The sequence below is a fragment of the Acomys minous genome (genome assembly GCF_964271855.1).
Source record: "Acomys minous genome assembly, chromosome: 10".
Taxonomy (NCBI): domain Eukaryota; kingdom Metazoa; phylum Chordata; class Mammalia; order Rodentia; family Muridae; genus Acomys; species Acomys minous.
Window position 1 is genome coordinate 35,886,860 of NC_140491.1, and position 17,406 is coordinate 35,904,265.

General features: G+C 49.0%; 1 protein-coding gene across 1 annotated transcript in view; it reads right to left on the reverse strand.

The window, feature by feature from the left end:
- The window catches only part of SPRED2 (sprouty related EVH1 domain containing 2), a 103,534-nt gene extending 86,432 nt beyond the window's left edge, over positions 1 to 17,102 (reverse strand). Inside the window, exon 1 of the mRNA XM_084799277.1 lies at positions 16,247 to 17,102. Within this exon, the coding sequence (XP_084655403.1) occupies positions 16,247 to 16,272 (26 nt within the window). The 5' untranslated portion in view covers positions 16,273 to 17,102. The remainder of the gene's footprint in view (positions 1 to 16,246) is intronic.
- Positions 17,103 to 17,406: the final 304 nt, after the last annotated feature.

A 17,406-nucleotide genomic window follows, 5' to 3' on the forward strand; every position in this document is an offset into this window, starting at 1 on the left:
TTAGCGAGTGCTCGGTTGTTAGATGTTTAAGAAAATGAACGTGGGGATATAGTTTCAGTTGAGGAGGTAGACCTCAAACTGGCCTGCAGGTGGGGGGGGGCGGTGTCACATCAGAAATGAAGATCAGCGCTGGGGACACAGCTTAGGCGGTAGTATTGCTCAGCAAGAATAAAGCTTGGGGCTCCATCCAGCACCACATAAAACGGGGCACTGGTGTGTATACTGGGGAGCCAGAAAGATCAGGAAGAGTTCAAGGCTAGCCTGGGCTACATGAACCCCACCACCAAGCACATTGCAGCACACACCTGTAGCCCCAGTACTCTGAAGCAGAAGAAAAAGGACTGAGTTTAAAGCCCACCCTGGACCACACAGTAAGCACAGTAGCCCACCCTGGGCTACACATAGAAACTCTTGTCTCAAAAAACCAGGAGAAAGATGCTGAGTGACCGGGGGCACATGCCTTTATCCCAGCACCAGGAGGCAGAGGCAGAGGGACCTCTGAGTTCAGGGCTAGCCTAGTCTACACAGTGAGTTTCTCTAGGGCAGCCAGGGATACAAAGACTTCTTCCTCAGAGGCCCAAGCCCCCATCAAGATAGCCCTGTCAGGCTGCTATAGGATAGAAACTTACAGCCTGGCCAACTCTGGAGCCCTCCCTTTAACTATGAGATTTGTGACTCTGGGCATTTCTGGCCAATTGCAAAGTTCATCTACGACAAACTTCTCCGAAGGAGGCCAGAGTAAAGGTGGGGAAGGCAGGCAGGACAGAGGGACACTAGCGACCGGGCAAGGATGAACCGAGAGCGAGAAACCAGTGAACAGGAACGAGAACGGGAGCCCGGAAGAGTACAAGTGGCCTCTGTAGCTTAGTCTGTCCTTGAACCTCTCCTTCAGAGAAGGCCGGCTCCTTCCCATCGCTGGGATTATACGTGTAAGCCGGCCAGGACTAACTAAGATTCCATTTCCTGGAGCAGAAGAGATTCTGAATCCCCATCGGGCCACTGGTTCACGCTGTCCTCCCTAAATGTCCCTCTCTACACATGAAGAGTACCTGCCGCACAAGGTGACGGCCTGCGTTCCATGCCTGGAAGCCAGGCAAATAGCTGGACAGGACAGCATACATGTGCAAACCCAGCACTCCTCCAAGAGAGGAGGTAGAGACAGGAAACCCTAAAGTAGCTACACGAGTCCTCGCAGAAAGAAAAAAAGAAAAAGGAAGGAAGAAAGGGGCAGAAGAGGGGGTAAAGAGAAAAAGAGGAGAGGAAAGAGAAGGATGCTGGCACAGCACAGCGGCACAGGTCTGTAACCCTAGCACCTGAAAAGTTTAGACAGGAGAAATACTTTTAGGTCAGCCTTTTTAGGGGTACACGAGCTTCCTTGCCCGCAGCCCCCCCTCCGAGACAGAGTTTCTCTGTGTAGCCTTGGCTGTCCTGGACTCACTTGAGAGCCTGTTTTTAAAAATAATAAATAGCCAGGCATGGTGGCACACACCTTTAATCCCAGCACTCAGGGGAGAAGGGGCAGAGGCAGGCGGATCGCTGTGAGTTCGAGGCCAGCCTGATCTGCAAAGTGAGTCCAGGACAGCCAAGGCTACACAGAGAAACCCTGTCTCAAAAAAACAAAAAAAAAAATTTTTTTAATACATAAAATTAAAATAATAAATAAATAAAACAGTAAGAAAAAAATGTTCTTCCACGACCAATAATACAGCAATGCCACCTTCTTTCCTTTTGCCATAACAACAACTGGCATGAGGTTGTTACAACAATATGCCGAAGCTACTACCCACCCTAGCCTGGCATCCTCTGCTCTTCACCCTGGAGACCAGCGTATCAGCTACTCCTTCCTGCTGTCTATGACCACAGGGCCTTGGCAGTGAACATCAAAAACACAACTGGCACAGAAGGCTTGGGCTGGGTAGAAAGAGAAAACCATAGGTAGCCACTGAAATGTTCCTTCCGTAGCCCAGAGGCAAGATCCTGGGAACTTTATTTCAACTGTCTGCAGGCTCAGCTTCTCTCTCCCAGGATGGCCATCTGGAGGCCCCTTGCCTCCACTCCCAAACTTCCTGTACCCACCCCCACCCCCCTGCCAAGCCACAGGCGACACACACAGGAAGAGCATTTGGAAGCTCACTCACAGCATGTGACCAGGGCTAGCAATCTGTTCGTGTCGATGGTTCAACATCTACGTGGGCCACATGGATCTGAACGGATGCTGTCTCTGCCTTCTTCCTGTCTCCCGAGGCTTGGACAACTCAGAGTTAACGAAGGTCACAAATGTTTCATATAAAACCCCAAACAGGACGGGACACAAGACCCGACGATAGCTCTCTGACATAGCTCAGACCACACCTGCCACTTCTCCAACCAGAGCATCTTAGGCAAGGGCTCGATCACTGAACTATACTCCCTACCAAAAAGTTTGTATCCTTTTTTAAACACTCATTTATTTGTGTGTGTATGTGTGTGTGTGTGTGTGTATGTGTGTGTGTGTGTGTGTGTGTGTGTCCCTGCAGGAGTTTACATGCGCTACATGCTTGCATGAGACCAAAGAGGCCAGAAGAGGGGATAAGATCCCCTGGAACTGGAGAAACGGGCAGATAAGCCATCTTGTGGGCGCTGAGAACTGAACCTGGGTTCTCTGCAAAAACAATGAACACTCATAACTGCTCAGCTCTCTCTTTAGTTCCTAGGGTTTGTTTTGTTTGGCTGTTTGTTTGTTTGTAGCAGTGAGGTTTCTTTATTAAGACCTGCCTCTAAAAGAGAGTCCTGCGTTGTTACTGTCTTAAGGATGTGCACTAGCCTGCCCAGGACCACACAGCAAGTTAGAGGCAAAGAAGAAGTGGGAATCTACATGTCCTGAACATCTCAATCTCTCTCCCTCTCCCCCCCCCCCTCTCTCTCTCTCTCTCACACACTCACACACACACACACACACACACACACACACACACACACACACACACAGCATCTTTCTTGTTCAATGACTACAGGGGTGGGGAGATGGACAGAGCTGAAAGATGCAAGAATTCCCTCCCAATACCTTCTGCTTGAACCAGAAGACTAGCTACTGGCTCGCTGTCAACACCAGGTTCCCCCGGGCTCGACCTCTCCTCCTTTGAAGACCTTCCCTTGTCCATCTCAGGTCTGACGGCTGGCCGCTAACGTTCTAACTACATGGACCGTGATGAAGAATTCCAAGGACACCCCTCACCCCTCCACGGACCACAGTTGTATTTCCTAATGACTCTCGAGCTGAGAAAAATATAAGACAAATACCCACTATCACTTTGGCAGTATCTAATAAGGCTGTGTTTTATAGTAGCGAGAAGAACACCGCTATGTGCACTGAAAAAGATACACATATATGTGGGTGATGCTGCAGGCTCAGTCCACAAGCAACACTTAGATTACATAAGGGGTCCCAGCCACTAGCTGGGAACCAGTGGGCAATTCAAGACTTGCGGATTAGGGCTGGTCAGATGGCTCCCTGGGTAAAGTCCCACGGCCTGAGTTTGATCGCTGGGACCCACATAGTTAAAATAAGAGGTGAACTCCCAAAAGCTGCCCTCTAACCTCTTCACCCACACTGTGGCACACTCATGCCCACACAGGCACACACAAAAGCAAAAGCCATTGGAAAGACCCACAGGAGCTGGAGAGAGCAATTAACAGAAAGAACCGCTCTTACTCAGTTCCCAGCACCCAAGTCAGGCTGTTCACAACTCCAGCTCAATGGGATATGATGCCCTCTTCTGGCCTCCTCAGGAACTGGCACTCACATGCACATACCCACCCACACATATATACATAGTTTTTTTAAAAACACACTCTTTAAAGAATAGTTTTAAAAGAGACTTCCTGGGAATGGACCTCAGGCCCTATTCACAACCCCCTAAGAGAAAAACATGGCAGACTAAGAAAGCACAGGGTCCCATCTCCCCATGGGAAAACTACAGGCTTGAGTATTTTTAGTACTTCTTTTGGGGGGATACAAAGACTTTCTCACTTATTTTAGCCTTGTGGTCTATTCTTAGATCTCCAGCAGCCAGGACCAAGTATAAACTCTCCCTATTCCAATTCATATTCCAGTCTCTTCCCATTTCTCACCAGGAATCATCTCAGAAGATTAAGAACTGACAAGTGACAGATAATTTACATTTTAACCCTGTTCGGATTTAGGTAAATGGTTTAATATGCATGCTAATATTCCAGTATTATTCCAATTAAGGAAACTATTATGTTAAAGTGTTTAATCAGGAGAATTTGGGAGAACTGCAGACGCCTAAAATTAGCCTCTAATAGTCTTTGACAGTCACCCCATTTAAGCGCTTGGCTATAAGCAACTCTCGCTTAAGATTTCTGCTTAGGCCCACAGGAATTCCTGATAAGACCTAACAGCAATTCATTTCCTAACAAGATTGCTGTCTAAAAGAATAAACTAAAAGGGCCACGGATTTAAATACAATCAAAGCCCCAAGCAGTCACATGCCAGGAGATTTAAACATCGTCATCTTGATCCCCAGGAACAACAATGCTATTCCCATCAGAAACAACACAAGCACTTCCTTTTTCTCTGACCTTCTCTGCTTAATTGTTTCCTGTGATTTCTTCTAGGGTTGGGCGTGCATGCTTCCCAGGGCCAGCAGGCTTTCCGTGCATGACTGATTTCTCTAGAAGGTGCTGAGTGCCAGCTGCCTGTTGAGATAGTTCACAGTTGGGGGACTTCACACACCCAAGTGATGGATTTCTTGGGGGTACAACTTTTTGTGGTTCTGTTTTGTTTCTCGTAAGTGGGAGGGGGCTGGGTTGTTTTTTGTTTTTGTTTGTTTTTAACTGAGCTTCTTTGTGTAGCCCTGGATGTCCTGAAACTCACTCTGTAGACCAGGCTGGCCTTGAACTCAGCAATCCTTTTACTCTGCCTCCCGAGTGTTGGAATTAAAGGCATGTGCCACCATGCCTGGCTTGATTATTATTTCTTCTTCTTCTTCCTTTCTTTCTTTCTTTTTTTTTTTTTTTTTTTTTTTTTGGTTTTTAGAGACAAGGTTTCTTTGTGTAGCCTTGGCTGTCCTGGACTTGCACTGTAGACCAGGCTGGCCTCGAACTCACAGGGATCCACCTGCCTCTGCCTCCCATGTGCTGGGATCAAAGGTGTGTGTCACCACCGCCTGGTGATATTTTTGCCTGGTGATTTTTTTTTCCCCCAATCAAGACAAGGTTTCTCTATGTAGCCTTGGCTGGCCTGGAACTCACAGAGATCCACCTGCCTCTGCCTCCTGAGTGCTAGGATTAAAAGCATGTGTCACCACAGCCAGTGAACTTGTTTTTTTGTTTTTGTTTTTAATGTCAGAAGAAAACACAGTTTTCCTCAATTCATTCCCATCTAAGCTCGAACAGGAAGTTCTGCCAGGGATAGGAAAAGATGTTTTTGGTATTCTCTCTAAGGGCAGAAACACTGCCTTGTCCAACGAGCTCAACAAATGAATTACTAGTACCAAGTATGTTTCATCACGCCTTAGGTCTGGACTCATATACATAAAATAAAAACTCAAACAATCCTCCCCAAAATACACATCATCTCAAACTCTACTGAGTCAGGATCCCATCCTGATACAAGTCCAGTCTAAGAGTCCCTTTGAAAGCTACTGTTCCTAATCATCTGGTCCAGGTGAAGCCTGCCCTGTCGGCTACTTTGTTCACACACACTTTCCATCTGGGATAAGGCAGGCAGCTTGTTCTCTTTCCAAGTAAGTTCTTACGCTGCTCATATTGCAGGCATTATGTGGAATGTATTATTAAGTGAATGCAAGTCAATATATTTACAATTTTTTTTTAATACAAGAACATCAGGTCCTGTGAGCTATAACACACAACGGGCTTCTACAGAGGTGGAATCTAAAGTCAAGAACCTGGGTTAAAGTAACAGATTCTGGGTCTGGAGAAATGGGTCAGTAGTTAAGAGCCACACGGTGGCTCACAGACATCGGTAACTCCAATTCCAGGAGCTCTGACACCTTCTGACTTTCTTAGCATCAGGTACTCCTGTGGTGCACATACGTACATGTAGGCAAAAAACGCTTAGGTAAAATAAAACTTTTTATAACTGAAAAAATAAGCCAGGCAGTGCTGTCACACACCTTTAATCCCAGCACTTGAGAGGCAGAGACAGATGGATCTCTGAGTTAGAGGCTAGCCTGGTCTACAGAGTGACTTCCGGGACAGCCAAGGCTACTCGGAGAAACCCTGTGTCAAAATCCAAAGCTAATAATAATAACAACAACAACCAAAGCCCTGTTAGGCCTGGTAGATCCTAACAACAACAACCACCACCACAGCCCTGTTAGGCCTGGTAGATTCTACCTACAATCCCGACACTCAGGGAGCTGAGGCAGGATGTGAACCATCAGTTTGAGGCCAGCCTAGGCTACAGAATGCGACCTTATTTAAAACAAAACAAAGATAAATCCTGCTGTGATCAAACAAGATTTAAAAAATGTTAAATTTATTATTAGCATTGTTATCTTGTGTGTGGTGCTATAGATTAAAATTAGAGTCGGCTCACTGGGCATGGTGGCGCACTCAGGAGACAAGGGCAGGTGGAATCTCTGAGAGTTCGAGGCCAGCCTGGCCTGCAGATCTAGCTCCAGGACAGCCAGGGCTATCCTCAGAGAAACCCTGTTTCAGAAAACAAAACAAAACAAAAACTAGAGTAGCCTTGCACATGTGAGGCTCACAGTCTACTAATGAACTATATATATATCCTCAGCCCCTCAGGCAAGATGTTAACTTTTCAAAAATCTTTTCCTCATATGGATGTTGGAGGGTAAGACATATCCCACCCACAGCCAACTAGGCGCATACACTTACATACAGCAACACAACCACCACATGCCTTAAAAACCACACACGGGGCTTGGGCTTGTCTGACAGATCCTTAAAAAAAAAAAAAAAAAAAAAAAAAACCAGCATGAAGTTTCGGCTACACATTCCGGGAAGCCCAACCAAGTCAGCAGGTGAGAAAAGAGAAAACAACCACAGCTATCAGTCAGCCGAGAAGACAACTGCTCTCCTACCCTTAAGGCACTAGAAAGCGTCTAACCTTAGAATCTAAGTTCCCTAAGGGTAAGGACTGAGTCACAGCTCTGACAAGTGGGTGGATTAGAGGCAGGTGTTAGGTGCTCCCGTATCCAGTGACAGGCACTTGCTGAGCTGGTCGCTGGGTCCTCTGGCTGCACCCCGTGTTGCTTATTTCCTGCAACACAATAATCCACGCATGGTTTTGCAACTGGGACCTGAGAATCAGCGTCGTATAAATATAAATCTACTACACACGATATCGACACTTGTTCTCTTGTGCTCCCTGGCTTCCCCCGTGGAACAAACCAACCAACCAAACAAGTAAGAAAGGACAGCAAGACCCTCAAAGCTGGCAAGTAAACAGAAGAGCCCAGTTCTGAAACCCAGTGCGTGTGGCCTGGGGGAAGACGGACTAGACTTCATCTTTAAGCAATGGGTAACTAACTATATTAAGACTGTTTACACGCAGAGCTTCAAACAGTCTGCACCAAATTGCTGAAATGTCTGCTAAATTAAACTGGCCCAGTACCACACTTGTTTCCTTGGTTGGAAATATACAAATGAAATACCAACATGACATGCAAGGAGACAAAAACTCATCCTAAGCCAGTGACATCAGGGCAACCCTGCGCCCTGGGCCTCACGCATCCCCTCCAAGCCCCACTGCCATTTCAGAACCAATTTGAAAGCCAGCAGTAGTAAGATTTTTTTTTTTTAAGGCCACACAGATGAGAAGGACAGGCTGCCAAGGGTGACAACAGGGAGAGAGGTGTACATGCAGGCAGGAGCACTGTATACATAACAAATAAATCTTTAAAAATTAAATAAATAAAATAAAAACACATGGGGGAGCCAGGCAGTGGTGGCGCACTCCTTTCATCCCAGCACTCAGGAGGCAGAGGCCAGTTGGATCTCTATGAGGTCAAGGTCAGCCCTGTCTATATAGTTCCAGGCCAGCCAGGGATAGTAAGTGAGACCTTACTTTTAAAAAACAAAGCAAGCCAACAAACAAAAATAAGGTTGGGAATCTAGCTTGGGGTAGGGGAGGTGGGGGGGGGGCGAATACAGTGCTTGCCTCGAATGCACAGGGCCTTGAGTTTGATCCCCATAACTGGGTGTGTGATAATTCAATGTCACCCTTGGCTACATGGTGAATTCTAGGCCAGTCTGAGCTAATGAGACCCTGTGCCAAAAAAGAAAAAAGGAAAAAGAGAGAAAGAAAGAAGACATTTCAAAACCTTTTTAGTGTACAAGAACAAAGTGGATTATCATTAAATGTTTATGTGGTTGAAATGATTTTTTTTTAATGAAAAAAAAAAAACAAAACAAAAACGATTAACTTCCCTTAGTATGTCTGCAGAAAGCCTGCTGCTATGCACTGTCAGGCCATGGATAGAAGAGTCAACGAATTCTTCAGCCATCACGGGCGGACTTTCCCCATGCACCTGCAGTCCCTGGGGAACACAAATCTAAGCCCAGCCAGGATTATCTGTGCCACTGGGGCTGGAGGTGAGAACCAGGGCTATGCAACCACAGAAAGACATTAGAGGAATAAATCATGAGAACAGACAGAAAAGGATGTTATTACCTGATGAATAAGGGAAAAGACAGCTGACATTTAGCCTGGCACCTTTTTATGCATTTATGAATGGATCCATGGGGGAATAGAATTATGAACAAAATGGCCAGGTCTGAAAAGGATTACTATCACATACACGGAGGGGAAGAGCCAGGACGTGTGTCTCAGAAGCTGCCTGTGCCCTGCTGTTCTAATACCTTCGATCAAAAGAATTTAATATAGCCAAGTGTGGTGGCGCACGCCTTTAACCGCAGCATTCAGGAGTCAGAGGCAATTAGATTTCTATGAATTTGAGGCCAGCCTGGTCTACATAGTGTTCCAGGATACCTAGGGCCTCATAGTGAGACTCCATTTCAAAATACAAAACAAAAAAACAGAAGTACTAAATGCTAGGATAAAGTCAAGCTTATTTCTTCACCTCTACCCATTAAGCACAAATAAAGAAAACTGTGTTTTCCGTCAGCTACTTGACTTAGCACATTGGAGGCACACTTTGATAGTCGTGTGTACAAAAGGCTACCTCAATGTGCTCTCTTTTTTTGTTTTGGTTTTTTGGAGACAGAGTTTCTCTGTGGAGCTTTGGCTGTCCTAGACTCGCTTTGTAGACCAGGCTGGTCTCAAACTCACTTTGATGCACCTGCCTCTGCCTCCCGAGTGCTGGGATTAAAGGCGTGAGCCACCACATACGGCTCCCAAATGTGTTCTTAATAAAGATCAATTAAGAAGGGGATATGACAGTCGATGGTGGCAAACACCCAGCACTCCAGAGGCAGAAGCAGACAGATCTCTGTGAGTTAGAGGCCAGCCTGGTCTACACAGAGTGAGATCTAGACCAGCCAGAGCTAAAACAGAGAGAAATCCTGTCTCAAAGAACAAAGAAAAGAAAACACAAACAGAAGGAGGAAGAGGAGGAAGAGGAAAGAAAGAAAGAATAGGAAAAAGAAAGAAAACAAAGGGAACTAAGTGGTCATAAAACAGTTGCTCTTGCAGGGTGCAGTGGCACACACCTTTAATCCCAGCACTCAGGGAGACAGAGCCAGGCAGATCACTGTGAGATTGAGGCCAGCCTGGTCTACAAAGTAAGTCCAGGACAGCCAAGGCTAAAAACAAAAAACAGCCAGGTGTAGTGGCGCACGCCTTTAATCCCAGCACTCTGGAGGCAGAGGCAGGCAGATCGCTGTGAGTTTGAGGCCAGCCTGGTCTACCAAGCGAGTCTGGGGCAGCCAAGGCTACACAGAGAAACCCTGTCTTGGGGGGAGGGGGGGAAGAAAAAACAAAAACAAAAAAGAAAAACCAAAAACCAAAACAAAAGAAAACAAAGCAAAACCAGTTGCCTTTAATTGGGTGTTGGAGTATGTTTAGTCAATATCAAGTAATTTATTAATCCTACCCTGTTTCCCCCCCCTCCCTGACATGGGATATCTGTCAGGCTATTTAAGTATGTGCCTACTCAGGGCAAGCAGGCAGAAAACACACCTTGTCCCCACCCTCACTCATGCAAATCACATCAGGTTAGACACACACATACACACATACACACACACACACACACACACACACACACACACACACACACACACACACGATAACCCCTGCACACATCTCCACGACACACTGTAAGGGTTTCCTCAGAATACAGAGAGTTGCTCAGGGACAGGCTTAGGACTATCCTAAGTTCACCAAGTACCACAGTTGGAATTACTGCATTAGGCCACGGGAACCGAACAGCAAGTGGTGGTCGGGAGGAGGGGCAGAAGGGGGTTCCGTGGAAAAAAACAAAAGGACGAGAGGATGGTGTGGTGGGTGATGTTTAATGAACAAAGGGCATTATGTGTCTTTTATATAATATGCACATTATGTAATTGTGAAAGAATACATTTGAAACACATCCGCTTTGGCACACAGGGTACTGTGTGCATCCACGAAAAACTGTTGAGTAGAAGCTCTAGAAAGTGGTCCCCCAAATCACCAATGTCTTATCTTCAAGGTCTTAAAGTCAGTCTAATTTCTCTCAGAGACAAGGAGCCAAAACAAACAGCCGCACATATCGAAACTTCCTGCTCTGCCTCCATTAGCCCGCCTCCATCCCAAGGATCTGCTGTGAAGAGTGTGTGTTTGTGTTCAGCCAGAAACGTCGGACCTATGCCAGTACCGGAGTGCATCAGCACAGCTGTCTCCAACATCAAGTGAGGAGACTCCACCAGAACCCTGCAGCTACTGCAAACTGTTAACACTGTGGTTTCCACAGACTTCCCTGCAGGGACAGAAACACAGACCCCGTCTTACTACGCCAGGGATGTACTTCTAAAGCTGGAAAATGAGCTGATAAAGTGACAGGATGCCACAATGCCACACAGTCCAGGCTCCTTCAGATACAGAGGCAGGAAGGCTGCTGGAGCTCAGTGCCAGCCTGGGCAAACTGTGAGACTCCCTAACCCTCAGCTCTAAAAAAAAAAAAAAAAAAAAAAAAAAAAAAATCAACCAATCAAACAACAGTGAACTTGTACTTCCCAAGTCTGACCTCAACTACTATAGTCAGAATGATGCTGAGCCACACATGACCACTTCTAGACAGTCCTGTACTCAGTCCCACGAAACACAGAACCCTGTGTGCACCCTTAGAGCAGGTAAGCCGCTCAGAAGGTAGCTCATTACGGTCTAGGTTAAAGAAGTACCACACTGTTAGTACTACATGCTTCTCAAAAACAAACATTCTGGGTTTGGTTTTTTTGTTTTTGTTTTTGTTTTTGGTGTGTGTGTGTGTGTGTGTGTGTGTGTGTGTGTGTGTGCGCGCGCGCGCACTTGGGCATATGTACCACATGAATGTCTGGTGCTCAGAGTTCGGAAAAAGCGTATCAGATTCCCTGGTGCCGGAATTACAGTTAGCTGTGAGCTGCCATGTTGGAACTGATCTAACCACTGAGCCACCTCTCCAGTTTCCAGGCTCTGTTCTTCATTGCTATGTATGCCAGGCTGACACACAAACATCTGGGGATCTCTCTGTGTAGGCCTCCCACCTGTCATCAGGAGCAATGAGGTTCCCAGTGAATACTACTGTGTCCTGCTTTCTATGGAGTCTGGGAATTGGTTCTAACCCCAGGCCCAAAATAGCATGTTGAAATAATCATGTACCTATTACTTCCTCCACTACACACTTATTAAGCAAATGCAATGCCCTCAATGGTATTGGGACAATAGCAGAAAACCAAACAGTGGGGATTAGTAAGCAATAACCCTGAATCCAAAAAGCCCGATGCACAATCTAGCCTGGGAGAGAAGCCCAGCTGCGTGGTAAGAGCTGCCTGGTACAACAGGAGGAAGAGGACTACAGCCACAGGAGGTGAGATGGAGAATGTCAGGGAAAATCTGCCAGGAGGATGGCTCAGAGCTGGCTGGAAGGATGGGTAGCATTCACCTAAACTCAATGTAATCTAACCCTCATGAGTTCAAGGCCATCCTCAGCTACGCAGCAAGCTCACTGTCAGCCTGTGTTACATCCTATCTCAAAACCCACAAAAGCAGCAAGAGGAAGCAAGTTGTTAAGGCAAAACAGTTGTAGGTTTTCCTGCCACTTTACCTACAGGTTTTACTGGCTAAGGCAGCAGGAAAGCAGGTGGGACTCACTACAGCCACAAAGGAGGTAGCGTTTCCTAACGAATGGGGCCAAGGTTCCAACTTTACACAACATCAAGGGTAAGGGTTCTACTTGTAATGATTTCCTGGCCCTGGGACTCAAACCTGTGAGCTGGAAAAACAAAAGACCCTGCTTACACAGAAGGGAAGCACTGTCGTTTGAAAAGCCAACGCAGGCCGGGTTGTGGCGGTACATGCCTGGACTCCCAGCAGCAGGAGAGAAGAAGCTGGAGGATCAGCCAGGTGAGCCATGGCTACATAATGAGACCCTGTCACAAACAAACAAACGCAAGCGAAGTCAGCTGGGCTTGGTGGTCCATTTCTGCTCACGATCTCCAATAGTCAAGGGGTCAAGACAGGAAGCTTTAAAGTTCAAATCCACCTGGACTACAGAGTGAGTTCAAGGACAAGTCAGAACACTTTAGTAAGGCTCTGTTTCAAAATTTAAGAATTTCTGAAAAATAATTAAAAGGAAAGAAAAGGCTGGGGCTGGGTTAAGAGCATTTGCTGCTCTTCCAGAGGACTGGAGTTTGGGTCCCAGCATCACATTAGGCAGCTCACAAGTGCCTTTAACTCCAAATCTAGGGGATCCGATGCTCTTAGACTTCACAAGCACTACACTCACGTGCACAAATGCATACCAAAACTAACGGTACATAAATGAAAATAACACTGGTTTTTTTTGGTCAGGCATAGTATTGTGTAACTATTACCCCAGCACTCAGAAGGTAGAGACAGGAGGATCAGGGAGGCAGCAAAGCCAGCCTTGCCTGCACATGGATTTTGAGGCTAGCCTGAGTTTGTGACACTCTGTCTCAAGAAAACAAAACTCAAGGCCCTGTTGGGGCCAGTGGATGTCTCAGTGGGTAAAGTACTTGTTATGCAAACCTGATGGCCTGAGCTTGGTCCCCAGAATCCACATAAAGATGAAAGGAGAAAACCAACCACAAAGTTGACCTTTGACCTCCACAGGAGCAGCATGGCGCACACACACACACACCCCTCCCCCCCCCCCCCCCAGCCTGCATGAGGCCAGGTTCACAATAGGGCTGGCTACCACCCTTAACAGACATTAGCTGAAAGCAAAGGGTTCTTTCCTGGGCTTGGCTGTTGAGTGAATTCCCCACTTCTTCAGTGACTAAACAGGTGCTCTTGGGCAAACTACTTAAACTCTCCTCAGTTTCCTCAAATATAAATGGAGATGATGATAATACCACAGTGTGGTCTAAATATTTTATTGTTACAGTAATCACACTGAGTTAACTCCAAAGGCCGGTGTGAGGAAACAAACCAATCCCCAGCATTCAGGAAGCTGAGACAGCAGCATCCCTAAGTTAAAGTCCAGGCTGGTCGACACAGAAAGTTCCAAGCTAGCCAGGGGATTCACGGTGAAGGCCTGTCTCAAAGACAAAATCATAAGCATAACCCCTAGATGGCCAATTCAACAGTAGTGGGGACATCAGGCTTTCTAATCCTCTGAAACTAAGCTGGGCATGGTGGCACACAACGGTAAGCCCAGCACTCAGGGAGGCAGAAGCAGGAGGATGTCTGTGAGTTCGAAGCCAGCCTAGCCTACAAAAGTGAGTCCAGGCTACACAGAGAAACCCTGTCTCAAAAAGCCCCTAATCCTCTACTATCAGCAGAGGTTTTTTTGTTTTTTTGTTTTTTTAAACTTTGGAGTCAGGGTCTTTCTCTTTGCTCAACCTGGCCCAGAACTAGGTAGGACAGACTGGCTTCAAACTCATGGCAATCCTCCTGCATCAGTCTCCTGCTTTTGGGATATCAAGCGTGAGCCACCAACTTGAGCTTCAGTAAGGCTTCCTACAGTAGTAAAACCGACCTCTCTCTCCAAGTCTGGAATGGGGGGAGGTGTTCACTTAAGGCAGGTGTCCTTAGGCTTAGGCTAGCAAACGTGGAAAGATGCAAAGGTTGACAAGGTGCTGCTGATCAATGGCACATGCCAGACCTGCACTCCAGGCGTAAGGTGCCACGTAACCTAAAGCACAGTGGGCAAAGTTCTCCAAGAACCCCACCACAGCACAGGTACTCTCCACTGCTCCGAAGTGCAGGCACCAACAAGGACCAAGAAAAAGAACTGTTTATGGCCAAGTTCCAAGAGGGGAAAAGCCTAACAGATATTTCTTCCCCTCCGTATTTCAGCATTAAAACTCCCAACTCGCGCCCTCCCCGCCACCGCCCTTTGCGATTTCAATGACAGGTATAGTAAGGCAAAATAAAATGTCTAAAATAGATCAACCCATGCTGTGGGACTTGCACAGCAGGTGGGACCTTCTCCAGGGACAGGTGTCTTGACAGATTAGGGTTACTGCACTCAAAGCTCCCAGGGGACACACTGAAGGAAATTCCCTTTCCAGAACATCAACTTCCTTCCACCCAAGCTAGACAATGGACGCCAAAGGATAAAGGGCAATTTAAAAACAAAGAAGGGCTGGGCTGCAGCTCAGTAGTAGAGGACTTTGCTTGTTTGGATGTGCTGAGGCCCGAGTGTGAACTCCAGCACCAAAGAAAAAACAAAGACAAAAAAAGTGAGATTTCTTACAGTGGCGCACAGCATTCTGCCACCTGCTATAAGAGCCCTTTAAGCCTCCCAGTGGCCCAGTCCTGAGTCACTTCCCCTCTCTCTGCACTCTAGAGTGCCAGTGCTGGAGGAGGGGGGGGGGGCGGGTAGTCAACACAAAAGCAGCAAAAGACCCAAGGTTTGGGAGCTGGTCTCCAGCCAGCCACTCCAGGCCTCCTTCCTCTCAGCCTCCCCGAGACTGCTGACCCGTTCTGGAGTCCAAGCGGGCGCTGCTACCTTGGCTAATGGCACTACTGAATGAAAGGAGCCGAGGCAAGCTCAGGATTTATGAATGTGCAGGGGAGGAGAGATATCATGTGACAATAAAGGAGAACGTCTTATTCACAAAAAAAAAAAAAAAGTGGTGAGTGGCGAGCACAGACAGCTACGGAGCAGCGGTCACAGTACGGGGACCGCTTAGACACCGCCACCTCCACCCCTGCCCCCGCCCTGTACTAGACGGGGCAGACCGGCGGCCCCGCCCCCAACGCCCCAAAGGGAAACACCTAGAACCCAAGAGCGGAGACCAAACCCAACACGCGACTAAGGCGGGAGGCAGCTAACCACTTTGCCCGGAGACCGTGACAGGCCCAGGTCTCCCCAAGGGGCAGCCCAGAAGCACCTCCGACTAAGCACCGAGAGCTTTGTTCCCCTCCGGCCGGGCACACGCACGGGCACGCGCCCTCCCTCACATACACGCCAGGAGCGCGCTTCCCCGCACGCTCTCTCCCGCCCTCGCTGCACACGCTTCGGATCCGCCTCCGGAGCTGCCCCGACACCGCGGGGCGCGTGTGCCGGCCCACACGAGCGCGTGCACACACTCACTCGCACCGGGATTCTGCGGGCTGCTCCCGCGCTCCGGCTCCTGCGCGGACCCGGGTGCACGGACCCCGTGCCGAGCCCAACCGGCCCTCCCCCCCCACCAGCTCCTCCGTGTTTTTATGAATGAAAATGTGGTATGCAAATGAGAGCGATTCAAGAAAACGAAATGGCGGAGCCCGGGCCCCAGAGGGCTCCGGAGAGGACTGTGGAGCGGACAGCAGTGCCGAGAGTCACAAAGTCACCAAGCACAGAGACCCATCGACCCCGCGATGCCCCGAGTGGAGGGCATCAGAGCTTCCGCTCAAGCAGCTCGAGAACTGCCCCGAGGTCATTCGCGCGCCCTTGGCCCCAGCCGCGACCTGGACTCGCAGACCTCAAGCGGTTCCAGCCGCCTCCCCCAAGCTAGCCGAAGAGCCTCACGCGCAGCCCCGACAGCTCAACCAGCGGCTGCACCGCACGCCAAGTTCCCCCGACTAGTCTCTGCCTGCGTCCTTGGCGGCGACCCCCCCCCCACGCCACCCCACCAGGCACCCGCGTCCCACCCGCGGCGAACTTACTCGTCCGGGTGTGTTTCTTCGGTCATTTTCTTGTTCACCTAGACGCCTGTCCCGCGGCGGGCAGCCTGGCTCCCTTCATCTTCCTGTGCGCTCACCCCCCTTCTTCACATCTCCGACATCTCCTGATTTGGTGGTGGAGTGGGGGAGCTAGAGATGAAGGGGGCGCCGAGGCAGACAGGGAAACCGGCGCCCCGAGCGCAGAGAGAGGTCTGGGAAGGAGCGCACGGAGCAGGAGATGCTGCCGGCCAATCGCGCACAGCCCCCGGGCTCCGAGTGGGTGCAGGGGCGAGATTTGGTAAGGGGACCCGGAGGGGAAGAGAGAGAGAAAAAAAAAAAAAACAACCAAGCACGCTCAGGGCGGCGGACCGGCGGCTGAGCTGGGGCCGGGCCGGGGTCGCCCCCCGGGGACCGGGCCAATCAGGGTTCCAGGTAGCACTCCGCGGCCGGGGGAGGTGCGCCTGGGAGGCGGTGCAGGGCGCCCCGTCCGAGCCCCATCTCGCCACTCCACCGATTTACTCCATATTGGATTCTCAGCGCCGCCAACAGGAGGAGGAAGTAGGGCGGAAGCGATGACGTCTTCCCAGCGGCCAGAGGTGGTGGAGTGCAAAAAAGCTTCCTACTTGCGATACCCCCCAAAAAGAGAGAGAGAGTAAAACACACACACACACATACACACACTCACAAAACACTTTGTCCCGCCTACTGAGTGTGCCTCGCTTCCACTCCCCCTCCCACTGCTTCCAGTCCGGGAGGAGCCTAGGAACGGCGTGGTTGGCGCTGCGTTTGTCCGGCTCCGAATCCTTGTCTCCGGGGCTCCGGGTTTTAGGAAGCCCAAGAGGGAGGCGGCGGGAGGATAAGAACACATCTGGCTCCCGTTTTGTCCCCTCCCTCCTTCCAAACCTTTGGATTAAAAGTCAAGTGGGGAGGGAGGGGGGAGGGTGGCGGAGGCGGAGGTGGGGAGGAGTTTAGATGCAGCCACAGTGTTGGGGCTGGGAGAAACCCTGAGGGGTGCGAGGTCTGGGGAGGAGGCCTTGCAGGTGGTCTCCGCTGGCCTCAACATCCCAACTCTGATAGAAACCTAGCAAAGAGAGGGATTTGGACTTTGCCAGTGTCCCAAATAGCAGAGGAGGTTCAGTTTCATGAGAATCCTGCGATCTTTT